This window comes from Eublepharis macularius, chromosome 3, assembly GCF_028583425.1.
Source record: "Eublepharis macularius isolate TG4126 chromosome 3, MPM_Emac_v1.0, whole genome shotgun sequence".
NCBI lineage: Eukaryota > Metazoa > Chordata > Lepidosauria > Squamata > Eublepharidae > Eublepharis > Eublepharis macularius.
The window spans coordinates 142,129,095-142,145,778 of NC_072792.1; the positions used below are offsets into that span (position 1 = coordinate 142,129,095).

The window sequence follows — 16,684 nt, forward strand, 5'->3', positions numbered from 1 at the left end:
CCGCACCAAAATCACAGAGAACACAATCCTCCCTCTAAACCATTGACTCACTGAGTTTGAGAGCCCACAACAACAGCGTTGTGTGTTTATTCCCCTGAAGAATGCTTGGGGAAGGCACATGTCAAGGCAAGTATTGGGTGGCTGCACATACGCACACACACTATTCTTTTCAAGGGAGGAAGTTGGAGAAATGAGGCTCTATTTGCGCTTAACCAACAACCACATTGTCCAAATACCCATTGTTCCAATGAGTTTCTCTTCAAACTCCCGAAAGCTCACACAACAATGGATTCCAAAGAAGGTGAGTGTTGGCGGGCACAAACAACGGCAGAAAACTTACTAACAAACTGGCAGCACAGTGTGCTGGCAAGCAGGAAAGCGCTCCATTGCCAACTGGCACAACACAGTGAATTTTTTAAAATTCCTACTTTAATGACAAAGCCAATAAATTATTACTTTTGAGTCCTGCTATTATGCCATGTTTCCCTGTGCCTTGTAGTTTCATTCCCACCCTAATCTGCTTTGAAGCCACCAGCGACGACCTCCAGCTCGTCCTTGCATTGAGCAGAAAAGCTTGCAGAAAAGCAGCCCCAGATATTGGTTTTTCCTTCATAGGAAAGGAAGTAGAGGGAGGATGGCCTTCTTTTCCCCCTCGTTTTTACTAGTAGAAGTGGGAGACTGGACAGGTTGCTGGCCGCCAGTCTCCCTTTCCAACTAAAACTGATAACCCAGAGTTGAATGAAAATGAAGAAGACGACATCCCAGGAAGACAAGTAATGAGAGAGTCCTGTTGGTATGCCCGAAAATAAAAAATCTGACCAGATTGGTCCTTCCACATGGAATACTGATCTGGAAAGACTTGAGTGTGCGTGCATGTACAAGTGTACAGGACACACGACTGCTACCTCCACATCAGTTTGCCAGTTTAGTGTAGTGGTTAAGAGCAGCAGGACTCTAATCTGAAGAACCCAGTTTGATTCCCCACTCCTCCACTTGAAGCCAGCTGGATGACCTTGAGTCAGTCACAGCTTCTCAGAGCTCTCTCAGACCCACCCACCTCACAGGGTGATTGTCATGAAGATAATAACATACTTTGTAAACCACTCTGAGTGTGGCATTAAGTTGTCCTGAAGGGCAGTATATAAACCGACTGTTACTATGTTATTATTATTATCACTTAACACTGAGTTAACAGTTTTAATCAGAAAAGTTCAAAAAGCCAGGTGGTTTTCTGGGCAAGATGAGATTCCTCCTGGTGCTCCTTGACTCCCTATCTTTTGGAGGACTAGTACTGGTGGTAGCACTTGCACCATGGCACCTAAGCAAAGGACAGCAACAGCAGGAGGCCACTGAATGGGCATGAACCAGTTCCACATGCTGGGGACCTCCTCAGTGTGGCTGTCCTTTAATAATTGCTTTTTGTTTCTAATTTTCATTCTAGTATGCATAACATGAGACTTTATGGCAGCCGGGGGTTCAGAGGCTGAAGGAGACCCATCCCTCCTCAAATCCACATGTGCATATCTGCATGGATGTTGCCAGCCTTTCCTTGCACTTTGTGTAAAAACGCATAGAAAGGGATGGCGGTAGTGACACTGGCATCAACAGCACCGTTCCATCTGCTGCTCCCTGGCGCAAACAAAATCATTTGCAATTTGATCCCTAGAAGCCACTTAGTGCTAATTCCATTGTCCAGGAAGTGCAGAAGAAAAAAATGTACTCTCGTGTGCCATGCACAGCCCCTTCCTGCCAACAAATGATGAGGGCTCAGAGCTAAGCTACGAATGACACCAGACACATTTTTCAACATGTTGGAGGCACAATTTTACCTGGGAACTGTAGTTTTCAAAGACAGAGCTGCACAGGATCACTGGGGGAGAGGAACTTTGCAGGGGAGGGGAGCGGAGGCGAAGAGCTGGTAGTTCATCTCTCCATTGAGATTGCAAGAAAACAATTGTAAATTCCTCTCCCCCAGCGATCCCATATGGATCTGTCTTTGAAAACTGTATTTGAAAACTACAGTTCCCAGGTAAAATTGCATCCCTGACATGTTAAAAAAATGTGTCTGGTGTCACTTGTAAGCTTAGCTCTTAGGCTGTCTCCTTCAGATCCCATTAGTTGCATGATGAAAGCAGACAGACGTGCCATTAAGGAAAACAAGATGCTGCCAGATGGCCAACCATTGCCTGGTCTGCCTGCACAGCCATTGCACAGCAAGAACCAAAACAAGACACACAAACTTTTCAGCCTTATTTCCTGAATCTGTTCCACCATTCCAGAAGTCACTTTAACAAACCAAACCAGCAATTTATGAGTATATTTTAGGCTCATTTCCCACATTAAACACACCCCTCTATGAAAACATGTGACTGATGCAAAGTTGCCCACCAAGTTTCAGTGGGATTCAGATCTGGGTCTCCCAGATTTTAGTTCAACACTGTAGCCGCTACACTAATTTAGTTCTCCTGATGGCATGTGTATGCTAACTGCAAGTGGGAGGCAGCTCTTTTCTACTCTCGTTGCCCTTGGGGGAACAGTAGAGATGGAAATGGTCTGCATTGGTACTCACATTTAATGGGATACAATTAGCCACTTTGTGAATAAACAAGGAGTCTTGTGGCACCTTGAAGACTACTATTTTTATTCCAGTATAAGCTTTCATGAGCCAGTTTGGTATAGTGGTTACAAGCAGTAGGACTGTAATCTAGAGAACTGGGTTTGATTCCTCACTCCTCCACTTGAAGCCAGCTGGGTGACCTTGGGCTAGTCACAGCTTCTCAGAGCTCTCTCAGCCCCACCCACCTCACAGGGTGTTTGTTGTTGTGGGGATAATAATGACATACTTTGTAAACCACTCTGAGTGGGCATTAAGTCAGCATGAAGGGCAGTATATAAATTGAATGTTGTTGTTGTTGTTTTAAGAGATACATAATGGTTAAAAGTGTGGAGTATGGATGCCACAGGCAGATATTTCTGAAAGGACATATGATTTCTGGTGTAGCAGTTTTCATTTTAAAAAAAAAAAGCATGCTACCAGCAGTAAAAAAAAACAAACCCCTTTTAAATACTTTCTGAAGTGTTCACTAGATGGCAGTGTAGCTCCAGAAATTAAATTGTTACACGTAACACCATACAAAGAAAAAAATACTAAAGGATGCTTTAAAATAGTAACAAAAAAATCCTACACAAACAGACCTTTTGGAGTCGGAATTACACTTATATCATACAAAAAGTCTCTTTAGATGAATACAAAAATAAATAAGATAAACAGCTTGCCACTTGGAGCCCCATGATACAGTTTTTAGGTGGTCTCGTTCAAGCTGGTTGGTAGTTTTTGCTTCAGATCCAATTTAGGGAACTGAATGTTCTGCTTCTTCTCCTCTGATCGCCTCATAGTGCACATAGATATGCAGTACTGAACCAAAGGTACCCTCCTGCCAATAAACACAGCTCTCAGGGACCATGAATAAGGAGGACCCCACGGAATAAAGGGCACCAGTATGCAGATCACCAGAAGTGAAAGCTTTTTTGCAGCTCCCGAGACATTTCTCATATTAATGGCTTCATCACACTAACTACCCTGTAGGAACAGCGAGTCCACATGGACATAAGAGTTCTTCTGTGTGTTACTTATGAGGAACACTTCGTTCCTAAGGACAGTAGTGTTTTATTTGGGCAGTTTGATCAGTTTTGTTACAGTTTTGGCAACCAGCTGGAGACCGGGGATGAGGGGGAATTGGGGAGTGATTTCCCTTAGAAGTGATGTCAATCCTATCTAGGATTCCTAGAGATCCAGTGCATCTGCAGAGATTAGAAGGCAGTAGTCTATATCACCATGTCACGAAAGTGTCATGCTCTGGTTCCTGCATAACAAAGACACAGGGAAGGCATTTTTTTCTGGCCAGTTGGCAACACTTGATAATTTGACTTACAGAATCCACAAGGCCAGCTGAAAGATTAATGGGTAGGTGTCAGAGATGCAGTGCACACTGGGGGCAGCACATGAAACCCCCTCACAAATGGGCCCTGCGCACTATGACTCATATCTTGGTGCAAACCATGAGTGATTCTGCACACGTTGGATAATGCACTTCCAATACTCTTTATAGATCATTTGGAACGGATCTTTTTGTGTGCGGAACAAAAAATCCACCTCAAACGATTGATAAAGTGCATTGAAAGTGCATTATCCAATGTGTGTGGAATCAGCCAAGGTGTGATGGTGTAGAGCTGGATCAATGCTCTGTCCCCCTAACTTCACATGGATTTTGCCTGTTTTACAGACTTGATGCATGTACAGACTATGTAGGGATAGGCTGTATGCATAAGGTATGATCAACTTGCAGGACAAAACTGAAAGTGCACAAGGTGGTACATTCAAAAGCAAAGACAGAGCCCCATGTAGACGATTGAGTACCATCAAAGTCTGGAGGGAAGAGGGACATGCTGGAGGTGCCACAATCCAGCTCAACCATGACACTCATATGCCTCAGATTATGAAAGATATCACCAAAGGGGCTGCCGTAAATCGTGATTGGTGTGGCCATTAAAAATGATTACGACGTCTCAACAAGTAAAAACCTTTACTTAGCTTTTAAGCACAGAGGACAGATAGCTACATAGGTCCACCTCTGGAGAAGGGACAATGCAGAGCTCTCTCCTGTTCTGCAGCAGGTACAGCAACAGCCAGGGCTAAGCAACCCAGAAACTAGAAGAGAAACTTCTAGGTCCAATCAGTTGCTAAACAGCATACATAATCTATTTGGAAATTTCAAAAATGAATTAACCTCTAAATACCTCTCCTCTTTTTGTAGTGTGATCCACTGCAGTTGCTGATCCAACCTATAGTCAGCAAAGTCAATTCTTAAAAGACGAGAAGGCTTCCTCTTAGAAGTGGAAGCAAATGAGGCAACCGAGAAAAAGCACAGGTTGCAGCAAAACAAATGTAAGTTCACAATGAGGCCAATAGAAAACAATTTGAAGAGCCTCTCAAGACACTGAGACAAAACAAAAATATTTTCTTTAAATTCATCAGAAGCAGAAACCTAGCCATGGAGGTGGTGGAGGCTTTTTATGCCAAAGGAGTGAAAGAACTGCTGAAGAAAGATAGGGAGATTGCAGACAAACTGATCCAACAGAGCTATTTTTGTAGTCCTGATTCTGATTGGGCGGCCTTTGGCCTGTCAGTTGTTCTGAGCCTGATCTACCTCCTAGGGTGATTGTGAGGATAAAATGGAGGAGGGATAATCATGTAAACTCTTCTAAACTCCTTGGATTAAAATGTAATCTAAATCAATATAATAGCTAAAATAAGGCAAATCTATAATGAAGTTAATTTTTTGGACATTGTGAAAGTTTGACTCTCTCATTATCAGAGGTGGTCAGCCATCAAGGACAACTGCCCTGAGCCCTGGGAAGGGCAGGTCCCAGTCCCCCAACAGAGGGGGGAAGAAATAGCTGGCTACCGTGCATATACCTGCCATCTCCAGGGCTCAGGCAGCAGCCTGCTGTCTTAGCTGTGCCCTTGTGCTTCGGCTCAAGTAGTAGCTGAAGATCAAGCAGCCACCCATGTCCTTCAGGGCTCTGGCAATGGCTGGCCATTGCACACACCTGCCTGCCCCTCAGGGGCTTGGGAAGCTGCCAGCCAGCTTGGTGGCCATCACCACCCCCCTTTTGGGTTGGTGATTCTGGGGCCTGCCTTACTTGAGCCTGGGATGGGCTCAGGTGAGGGAGTTGGTAGCAATGAGTGTGGGAGGCCACCCTGGAATTTTGCCTGAGACCTCAGAATCACTAAAACCGTTCTGCTCATTGTCATAATTATTAATCACTTCTATAGAAATAATGCTCATATGCTAGGGTTGCCAGCATCCAGGTGGTGGCTGGAGATCTCCCGGAATTACAGCTGATCTCCAGGTGACAGAGATCAGTTCCCCTGGAGAAAATGGCTAATTTGGAGGGTAGACTCTATTTTATTATACCATTTTGAGGCCCCTCTCCTCCCCAAACCCCACCCTCTCCAGGCTCCACCCCCAGAATCTCCAGGAATTCCCAACCTGGACCTGGCAACCCTATCATATGCTGTAGGCTATAAAATCAAGCTCCAATATTGGGTTACCTTTTCTGATAGGCCAACCAGGGTCACATTGCAATTCACTGCACTTGGAGGTTCAAGAACAGGAACTCCGTTTTTTCTAGTGCACATCCGAGTTGCTTTGGGAGCACCAGCTTTATATATTGGAAAAAATATATATTATTTTTCATATGACTTAAAGTAGTTGTGATATTTTTGAAGATTTTCAATTTTCCTTTCTGAATAAAAATGCCTGGATTGAAAAGATGGATGTCATTCTGTAAATAATTTTTAATCCTATTTCTTTTCCCATAAATCATTCCTTTGATTCTGCTTTCAAAAATGTTTTAACTTTTCCTGCACACTCAGTATGAGGACCTTCAAATAATATTCAGATCTATGCGACTAGATCTCTAATTCTAAGTATTTCTTCCAGTCTACCTGCCTGCAATGGCAGCATCCATTATGGTTTATTACAGTTTCTAAGAGTGACGTTCAATATGTCTTCATCATACTTGTTTTCCAGTGTTGCAGGCATAAATATTTTGGGGAAATATATAGCATCATAGTAATCATTTTCAGAATATTACAGAACAATCCTTCGCAAAGCTACACCCTAAACCCAGTAGGTTCACAGTGTACTTAGAAGGGTGTAATTCCACTTAAGATTGCACTGTTAGTAATTTACAGTTATGTTACAGTTATGAAGAAATGTAAAAACAACAGCATGTGTGCAATAATCCATCACTTGCTGTATGCATGACTGAGTGTTGGTTATCACACTTTGTAATTTCCAGCCAACTTCAATGTTCCTCCAGATCATTTTTTACTCTAAAACTCCAATCTAGATAAGTGGAAGATGCAAGAATCGATTTTTAAAATTTAACCGCTTTCTTACCACCATCTTGTTCTATCTCTCTTACGTTTATGCGAGACAAATAATTCACCTTTCATTCAGCTGGGGACTTTTCTCACTTAACATGATATACATTTTTAATCTGTCTTAAACTCACTGTAAAGTAATACAGAAGGGGAAAGAATGAAAAAATCTACACGCACCATTCACAGTGCCATTGTCACACTTCTCCATAGAATATCCGTATTTGCCAACAATAATTTTCTCAAATGCAAGGTTATATTGAGAAGCGTTGACTACATAAGTACTTTTGTCACAGAAGTTAACTGTACAGGAGGAAAAAAAGATAATCGTGTTAATTCTTTCCTTATTAATTCTTTCAAAATTATGAAACGGCAAATCTTCAACGTGTTCCCTTGCATCTTAAAAATGAGTATTCTGTTGCTGTAATATCTGTGTTGCAGTACTAAAGTGGAGATTGAGTCTGGGAGTTCAAAGTAAGTCACAGCAAGAAAGACAAAGAATAGTAAATGGGGATAATTGTCATTATATTATATAAACGTAGAAAACACAGTTTTTGATGACATCTACCTGAAAAACAGTAAGATGTCATTCCATCTCATAGTAAACATGGGTGGTTGGTCTATTACTCTGCACTTAGGGTCAAACCACATGAGACAAAATACACTTGAATTACCTGCGTAATTTGAGTGTATTTTGTCTCGTGTGGTGAGACCCTTAAACTAAGTCTGCGCTGTGGCTAAAACATCTCAGCAGATCCCAATGTACAAATGAAAGGGGAGAGAAGGGTGGAGTGCCATTCCAAAAAGAACATTTATTGTTATGAAGCCAGCCTTGCCCTTCTGACATTGTTTCAAAATGGGTAACACCTGTACAATTTAAATTTCTATTGACTCATGACATGGTTCATGGCCAGTAAATTCATTGTGCAACCAATAACCAAGGTTTGTTGCTGCATGTATTTTGAGAGGAAAACATGGAAAGCCCAGTTATTTGATGAACGGATTTATGGTATACTTGTTTGCAAATATGTTTTTTTTATTAAAACAATTTTTATTGAATGGCTCAACATACATTCCATAGTACATTATATAACTACATCTACCCTTATTTGCAAATATGTTTTGAAGTGTTCATACTTTAAATTTGTAAGTGTACGTATAATGGAATCTTAGGTGTACTTCCTAAAACACATGTTGGGGAAAGAATCAATGAAACACTGTTGCTTTATAATTAAATTGAATAAAACAATTATTAAATTGAATAAAACAATTATTCTAAAACCACCCTATTCTAATAGACATCTTATTTACTACGATTCAGGATCAATCATATGTACATAAAGCCTGTTTTGTGCTAATAAATACCTGCACACAAATGTATCTGTAAGTATATAACCACCTAGAAACAGGTTAGTATGGACTGGGCTGGTCAGTGAACAGTGAAAAACTGCAATCCCAGAAATCAAGAGTCTAAGTGATAAGCTACAAGAGACGAATTACACAATGAGGAGCATGTGAAGGGAGTGGCAATGTTGGCCAGGAAGCTGAGTTTTAAAAGGGATTGGAAGGCTTTGTCAATTTCCCCTCTCTACAGAGCCAGGGAGATTGCTGCTCAGAAGGTTTGTTTATTTCTTCTGTGCCTCTTAAAAGGGGGAGTGAAACTGACAGAGCCCTCCTGAGGCAAAGAGGAAATTCACAAACCCTCTGGCTCTGTAGAGAGGGGAAATTAACAAGCTACATTGGGCAATCCTAGAGAAGACAGATACTCTCTTCATCAAAATTTGTGGTAGATGAGAACTGAATCTTAAGCCACTTATTGATAATGGTAAGATAAAGAATGAACAATGAGAGGTAACTTTAAAACTGAACTTGATAACTCCTGCATCATTTATGGGAACATTTATTGAAAGATAAGCCCCCTACAAGGCAAAATATTTCTTGGAATATGTATAACTGACTACATTTGTAATGATTTCATTTAATGACCACTCACAGTACATTGCTTACAGAAGGGCACACAAAGGAAATGGGAAGTTGATTATCTAAAGTAACACATATACCAAACCCTCTAATCCAATTTTCAAATGCATTTTTCTATGGCAATTCCATGCTGAACTCTATTCCATTTAACTACCTAGTTCACTGGAAAATGAATTTGCCCAGAACAAGAGTTTATACTGTCATTACTGCAAGGCAAGCAGCAGATGTGAACTTAGGACATGCAGTATCTGGTAGGATTCAACAGACATTTACTCTTCATTCTGCTTTGCAAGACAGGTCTTGGACAGGCCCACTATTGCTTGTTATGACATCCCATATTTTAAAACAAGATTCTGTTACCAGCCTGTTGAGAAGAATGCCGTATGATGGAGATTTTGGCCATTTCCACACACGTTGAATAATGCACTTTCAATGCACTTTCGCAATCCTTTGGAAGTGGATTTTTTGTTCCACACATGGAAAATCAGTTTCAAATGTTCACTAAAGAGTATTGAAAGTGGATTATCCAACGTGTGTGGAAGCAGCCTATGACCACGAGATTACTTTTAAAAGGAGAAGGCAAATTTGTTGGGTTCAACAAGGCAAATAACAGTTCACCAAGGCCCTTTCAGGTCAGGAAAATTATGAGGGGGAAAATCCACAAGGACCACAGCTGGAGCTCTTTTTCATTATGAATCCTTAATATGCAAGTTCTACAATAAATAAGACTGTTGAACCCACCTATCTCACAGTAGGATCCTATCCAATCCTCTGGACAAAGGCATAGGCCATCCGGACAGATTCCATTGTGTTGGCAGAAGCATGGAGGCTTTTCAGAGGGTGTCATATCTGTTTGAAGAAAATGTAATGATGGAAGAGAAAATCGTTATTACAAGACTTGCATGAAGATGAACTTTCCTTTGTCAGTCTGGAAGGAAAAATAATATATACATATAATTCCACAGACACTGTTGTTGTTGTAGTTATGATTAGACATGGGCACGAACTGTATTATGAACTTCAAAAACCCACGAAATTGGCGATCGCGCAATTGCAATCCGGCAGTTCATGATTGTCCACGACAAACGAACCAGCGTTCAGAAGAAGCCTGGTTCGGTGCGTTTGGCCATGGTTTGGGAAGCCAGACAGTCAGGAGCCATCAATCAATTACCCTGGAAATGGAGCTGGGGGAATGATTGAATTCTGTCTGCCCTCCTTCTGTCGCCCTGGAAACCCGAATCGAAGCCCAGCTTACCTTGATTGGCAGGTCTTCCTTCCAACCATGGAGCTGCAAAGTGGTTACAAGTCAGGAGAAGACACCTGGGGGAGGGGGTGTTCTGTAGCCACGGGCACTCCAATCTCATCCCTGCAAACCCTGATAGGCAGTTCTGACGGCCAAACACAGACCTCCTGCTTTGTTCTATGGGACCTCAGCTTATAAAAAGCACTGCGTTCCTAGGCTGGCTTTCACTTTCAGCGAGCAGTGGAGTGTGAGAGCTGTTGCTTGCTACTTGCTAGCCTTTGGAGAGAGACAGAGAGAGTATAATTGAGCTTGGATTTTTGTGGGAGTTTCCTGGGGGCCTCGGATTGGAGAGGGTATAACTCCAAGATCTCTATTGCAATCTTGACCAAACTTGGTTGCTGGCTGGAGGAGAGCCTGCTACACACTCCCTGTGAATATGGGCTCTCTAAGTGCAACGGGGGCCATGCTGAGCACCACGAACCGCAAACCGGTTCGGCAACAGGAAATGTCTGTTGCGGTTCGCGACTTCAGGATCGTCATTGGCACCGAACCATGAACCGTGGATTCGTTAAATTTTTTTGGTTCGTGCCCATGTCTAGTTACGATACAACAATAAAAGCCTGTGCCAAGATAAATTGGTTGGTCTTTAAAGTGCTACAAGACTTTTATTATTAAAGATGGCTCTGAAGCCCAATTATCCTGTTATATATATATTGACCAATCATAATACTGCTGACATCATAAAGCAGTTCCAGCTTTAAGATAAAATGAGGGAAAGTTACTTCACTTATCAAGAGGAATTTTGACTCAAAAGGGTCTGGTTCAGCTGTAATGCAAAAACTTTGTTGTAATTAAACTGACCATAGCCAATTTTGACCACACCAGCACTAATTATGTTTAGGTTGAGTACCTCAAGCCTGGATCTGAAGCTGGCTTATTAACCATAGAAATGTTCAATAAATATTTTCCAGATACTAATGGATTAAAAATATCACACAGTTCTAATACACATAATAGATAAAGTATGTATATAGAGTAATCTTCAGTGCACATTGTACCATAATTCTTCCTAATAGTTCAATCATTTAATTCTGTATAGAAGTCTATCATCTTCGCTTGTTGAAATGTAGTGAATTCCAGTTCTAACAAGTAAAACTGATACTTTAATGATACTTTAACTGATACATTAATGAAAATAACTTCCATTCAACTGAGTAGGACATAAATTTCAGATAAATATGATTCGAGCTGGTATATGAAATGTTATTAGATATAAAAAAGTTGCTTACCTGGTGCAAACCTGAGAATAACCTGCCAAATGCAAAGTGCCCAAAGCACGATGGTCAGCGCTACACAGAACCCCCCAATCAGTGTTTTCAGATAAGGCTGCAGCGAAGGCATGTTGTCCTGTGTACCGTCAAGGGACATAATGCATTCCTGTTCATTTCCTTGTGATCAATCATCTATTAACTACCTTTCTTACCTTGAAGGACAGAAATTTAACCCTTCCTGTCCCATTTTAGAGAAATTTTAATCCATTTACTCTAGGACAGTTCATTCAAGCTAATAGCATCTCTTCAGTGTAATATATAATATGAAATTCATGATGTTGCCATGATAGTACCTTGTATGCTTGCACTATGTGGAAAGTCCCTTTTCCTCTTATTTTTAAAACTATTAAGTCCTGAGAACCTTTTATGCTCCCCTGGAGAAAATGGCTGCTTTGGAGGGTGCAGTGGTCAATGGGATTATAACCCACTGGATGTGGTTGCCAACTTCCAGGTGGTGCCTGAAGATCTCCCAAAATTACAGCTGATCTCCAGCTGAAAGAGATCAGTTACACAGGAGAAATTGGCTGCCTTAGAAGAGGGAGTTTAGGGCATTATACACAGCTGGGGTGCCTTACCTCCCCAAACCTTGCCCTGTATAGGCTCCACCCCCCAAATATCTAGGAATTTCTCAACTAGGGTACCAGGGCCTCTGGTGGGGGTGGGGATCCCCCACTCCCATCCACTGCCCCATGCCACCACTCACCTTGCTAGCAGAGGGGAAAGGAGGGGGAACATACCTCCCAGCTGCACTCCCAGGGCAGCACCATGATGTCAGTCCTGGGAGGGATATCATCATGCATCCCTGCTTTTCTCAGTGGACCAAAAGGATCAAATTGGGCCCATTTGGAACCCAAATCAGCCTGCTGAGAAGCTCGCACATGTGAATGAAAATGTGAGTGCTAGGTCCCCCCTCCCACCAGGAGGCTGAGACCTGGCAACCATATTCCAAACCCAGTGCTGGCATCCCTACCACTGAAGTTCCTTCCTTCTCCATACCTCAGCTTCCTCAATCTCCTCCCCCAAATCTCCCAACCCAAACATGGCAATCCTATGTGAGACTTGGAGCACTTGTCTCCATGTACACACGAACACAATAAGTTGCCTTATACTAACCCTCTAGAGGAGGATTTACATGTGTTGAATTCAGTGAGCATAGAGGCATGACTGCACTGTCTCCAGGTCTGCCCCCATCTATACATGATCACTGACTTGTGATCACCAAGTATGTCTGTACAAAGTGTGAACACGTAGGCTGTGTTCCTGTGACTGTGATCAAGCATGCCTTCAAAGGAAAAGAAATATGGAATGGGAGGTCATGGTTGTATGAGAATAGGAAGTCTTGTTCATGTTCACCCTGTTTCTCCTGCCACCCTTTTGTTCAAAGGCTCCCTAAGCTTGTTCATGTAGAACAATGGGGAAGTGCTTGGCCAACTAGCAAACAAGCCATCCCTATTTATATAGGTATGGCTTGAGGAACTTTGTGTTCTGTAGTCACTGAAGTCCCAGCATTATCAAATAGTAAGGAAAGAAACTTGCAAGTAACCAACAATATGATATTGTGGCCTTGAGTATTGGATACACAGCAATGGAGGTACTACTGGGTGAGAGGACTTGTTTGTTTCTCCCACAAATAAAGAGTTACAAGCACCTGATCTTCTTAAAAGGAAAAAAAAACACATATATCTAAATAAGGCTTTAGAGTTGGGCTACACTATATGGGAGATCTGTGATAAAGTATCTCAATACTTTATCACTGAATAGCAGCTATGGGGAAGGGAATAAAATATTCAAGAAAGACCATGGTGCTTGGGGAGAAGAATGTGGGTTGCTGGGGTTTTTGTTTGTTTGGGTTAAGCTTGATAGAAATTGTCCTCCTAGAACTCCCATAGCTCTGGTAAGTGAAGAAGACAGGCTCAACACAGATATTTGTCTTTTCCCCCCAACTCTGGCTAATAGCAGCCTTGCCACCCTCCCTGCTCTAAACTGGGACTTTCTGCAGCTGATTTTAACACCAAGGATGCACTGGGGAACCTAATGATAGATCGCCCATATAATGTATAGTTTAACCTTATGTGTGCTCTCTTAAACCCGTATCAACGTATTTTAAAATCAATGACTCTTCTAAATTGATGTGTTTAGGAATGGGAAGCCAGAATGCTTTTTACTGATGCACAATTTTCTGTACCTAAGATGTTCAAGTTCCATTCCAGCTATTAAGGAAAGTATTAAAACTGAGCTTCATTTCAAAGCAAGTACTAACCCTGTCCTGCAAACAGATAACCTGGAAACTGCACAAAAATACTTTCAAAAGATGGACTCGGGACTGCAGAATCCCTGCAATAGCATTTACCTCATTACTTTGCAGCTGCAGAGGTCATATTGAACGAACTCAGTTCTCCCTCACATGAGCAGATTGTCTGTTGGATAAATGGCAAGCAATCCAAGATTTCAGAGCATTGAACTGAAATGTCAGAGAAGCCCCCTGTAGCTGCAGCCTTTCCAAGGCCATCATTTCAGAGCTTTTGCTCATACATAATGGAACTTCTGCTAAAGTGCCTGGAGAGCAGGTGAGAAACCCAGCAAGCCAGAAGCCAAACTGCACTCACTTAGAAGTGATGGCCTGGATCCAAACTAGGCTCAAGGATTTCTGCCTATAGAATGTGATTTTCCCTCTTCTATCTTGGGGCATCTTGAAATGCACCCCCCCCCCCGCCCCCCGCATTCTGGTCTTTAAGAGAGAAGAGATCCCAAGAACAAGATTTCAGGGGAGATTTTGAGCAGCCACAGGAGGGAAGAGGCAGGAAAATCACACTCCAAAGGAAGAAATCTTTGCGCCTATAGATATGTCTAGTCTAGATCCTTACATGTTAGTCTGGGTCCAGCCTGCCATTTGGTAAGAGCTGGTACCTCCCCTTCAGGGCTATTGGCTCAACTGTTTTGATTGCATGAATTACGGTAACTGCGTTAATAACTCAATGTAGTGTTCCCATTTTTACAAACAGTGCTTCCATCCAATTACAGACAGGTCACAAGCTGGCCAGCAGCTCACTACAGATCCAAGGAGGTCACATTGGGATCACCTTAATGAACTAGGTCTAAGTCACCAGAAAGAATCCAATGAATTATGATATGAGCACAACAAGGTAGCACAAGAGATGTACTCCCCTTCTCCCTGACGCCTCTGGTGCATACGGAAGAGCTGTTCCTGATGGTTGGAGGACTCTTAGGAATGGAGGGGTATGCAGCACGTGGGGGTGCAACAAAGAGAAATTTGCAGATATTGCCTCCTTTACATGAACTATTGCTAAGTTTGCAAAAGAGTTCATCTAGATAGGGAGGGCCATGATTTCTGCCCCTTCACCTGAGCTACAAGCCTTCACAGTGTTCCCAAGGTCCCCTCCCCCAACTCTCAGAAGCTGTTTTTCAGGTGGTGCAGAGGGGAAGGAGATCCATTCTGTGTACTCGTTCCATTTAGGTTTATTGGACTCAATCCAAAAAGTCAAAGAGCCAGAGATTTAGCCACTCCTTACAGGTAGAAAGAAGTTTATGGACGTCTGCAGGTTTAGACAAGCTATCAGAGCACCATGAATTGATCTCCCCTCTTTAAACTTCTATAAAGTACAACTATGGGAGATGGGGAGACTTGAACTGGTACTCAGCAGTAGGAAGGCTCTACACCAAAGACTGAGCTCAAGTAAATTGGTGGAAATGGATAAAGGTCTGCAGCCTAAAAGCAACTCATCGTTACAAATAATTCCTGTTTCAAAGGGAACCAAAGCAACTTTATTTCAAAATATCATGCTATTTCTAGCCTTACTGTGCTCTAACCTAGATGGATGAGGCTATCACAAGATGTCAGAAGCTAAGAAATGTTGGCCTTGGTCAGTATTTGGATGGTAGACCACAAACAAAGTCCAGGGTTGCTATGTAGAGGCACTACAGAGGCAGGCGATGGCAAAAATCACCTCCGTTCATCTCTTGCCTTGAAAATCTGATTGGGTCACCACAAGTTGGAAACAACTTGACAACACTTTAAACATAGCCATCTTGTCTTTAAAAGCAAAACATGATTTATAATTTTAAAGATGCTTTACCAGCCAGAAATCTCTTCAGTGCATTAGCAGTGCAATCCTAAACAGGGCTACTCAGAATCCTACTCAAATAGGGCTTAGCAGCTGCTGTAAGTGGTTCGGTTGCAAGTCAGCACTCTGCTGGTTCAAATCCCACTACTTCCATGAGCTCAGCAGGTGGCCTTGGTAATCTTGGGCCAAATCCACACTTCCCTACCTTCCACTTTTCACGTGCATTAATCGCACTGGATTCTATCCCGCAATTTCCCAGTCTGTGTTCACATCCCTTCTCTTACTGCCGCTGCCTTGCGCTATAGTTCGTCCTCATCCCTGGTAGAATCGCGCAATATGGGGCGGGTTTAGATCCGACGTCGCTGGTGACGACATCAAGTTCTTTTTTTTTTTCATTTTTTCATCAGATTTCCGCTATAGCATTTTTTTGCTAAATTGCTATGGTGAGGCCACACCCCTATGATGCCTGTGATTGGTTAATGTTATTCTATGCCTTCTTTGAAATCCATTGGACCATTATTCTGGTGGGCTAATTTGAACTGATATTTAAGGTGGAGGGTGATCCAAACTCTCCAAATGGGCAGACTAATTATTTGGTACTTGAAAGTAATGTTAAAATGACAGATTTCCGCTATAACGGTAATTTCAACAGAAATTTTTTTTTTAACAGCCACCAATATTTGGCATCCTAAAAATGACACGGAAATGGAAATGACACCACCCCTTGATGTCTCCACGGGGATTTTGGAGCACCCCAATTAAGATTTATGGCCAGGATTGTGCTACAATGCTGGGAAAGTCCCCTTTTTAAAAAAAAAAAAGGGGGGGAAGGGCAGGCAGGCAGGCATGCTGTGGAGAGAGTGGAAAAGCTTGATAATTGCACGGCAAAAAGGGATGGTGTTCTGGAAAGGCTGCAAACACGGAAATGGGGTGGTTTGAAGGGGGCGGTCTCCTTGCGAAACGCTTCTATTTGTCCACATCCACGGTGAGAACCACACAAGAGAAGCGTTTGAATGCATGACAAATTCGTCTGAGGCGCAACGCGAAAGACGCAAGAGAATGGCGGGATTGAGGTAAGAGTATGTGAACAGCCCTCTGA

The 16,684-nt window shown here is 42.4% G+C and overlaps 2 protein-coding genes across 2 annotated transcripts in view; both read right to left on the reverse strand.

Annotated features, from left to right (window-relative positions):
• Positions 1-6,152, reverse strand: part of LOC129326169 (adhesion G-protein coupled receptor G7-like) — a 26,193-nt gene extending 20,041 nt beyond the window's left edge. Inside the window, exon 1 of the mRNA XM_054974332.1 lies at positions 6,116-6,152. The gene's annotated coding sequence lies outside the window, so the exon portion shown is untranslated. The remainder of the gene's footprint in view (positions 1-6,115) is intronic.
• The window catches only part of LOC129326281 (adhesion G-protein coupled receptor G7-like), a 12,578-nt gene extending 978 nt beyond the window's left edge, over positions 1-11,600 (reverse strand). Inside the window, exons 1-4 of the mRNA XM_054974435.1 lie at positions 11,462-11,600; positions 9,671-9,778; positions 7,130-7,252; positions 6,116-6,225 (exon numbers count right to left, since the gene is read on the reverse strand). Coding sequence (XP_054830410.1) covers positions 6,116-6,225; positions 7,130-7,252; positions 9,671-9,778; positions 11,462-11,600 — 480 coding nt within the window. The remainder of the gene's footprint in view (positions 1-6,115; positions 6,226-7,129; positions 7,253-9,670; positions 9,779-11,461) is intronic.
• Positions 11,601-16,684: the final 5,084 nt, after the last annotated feature.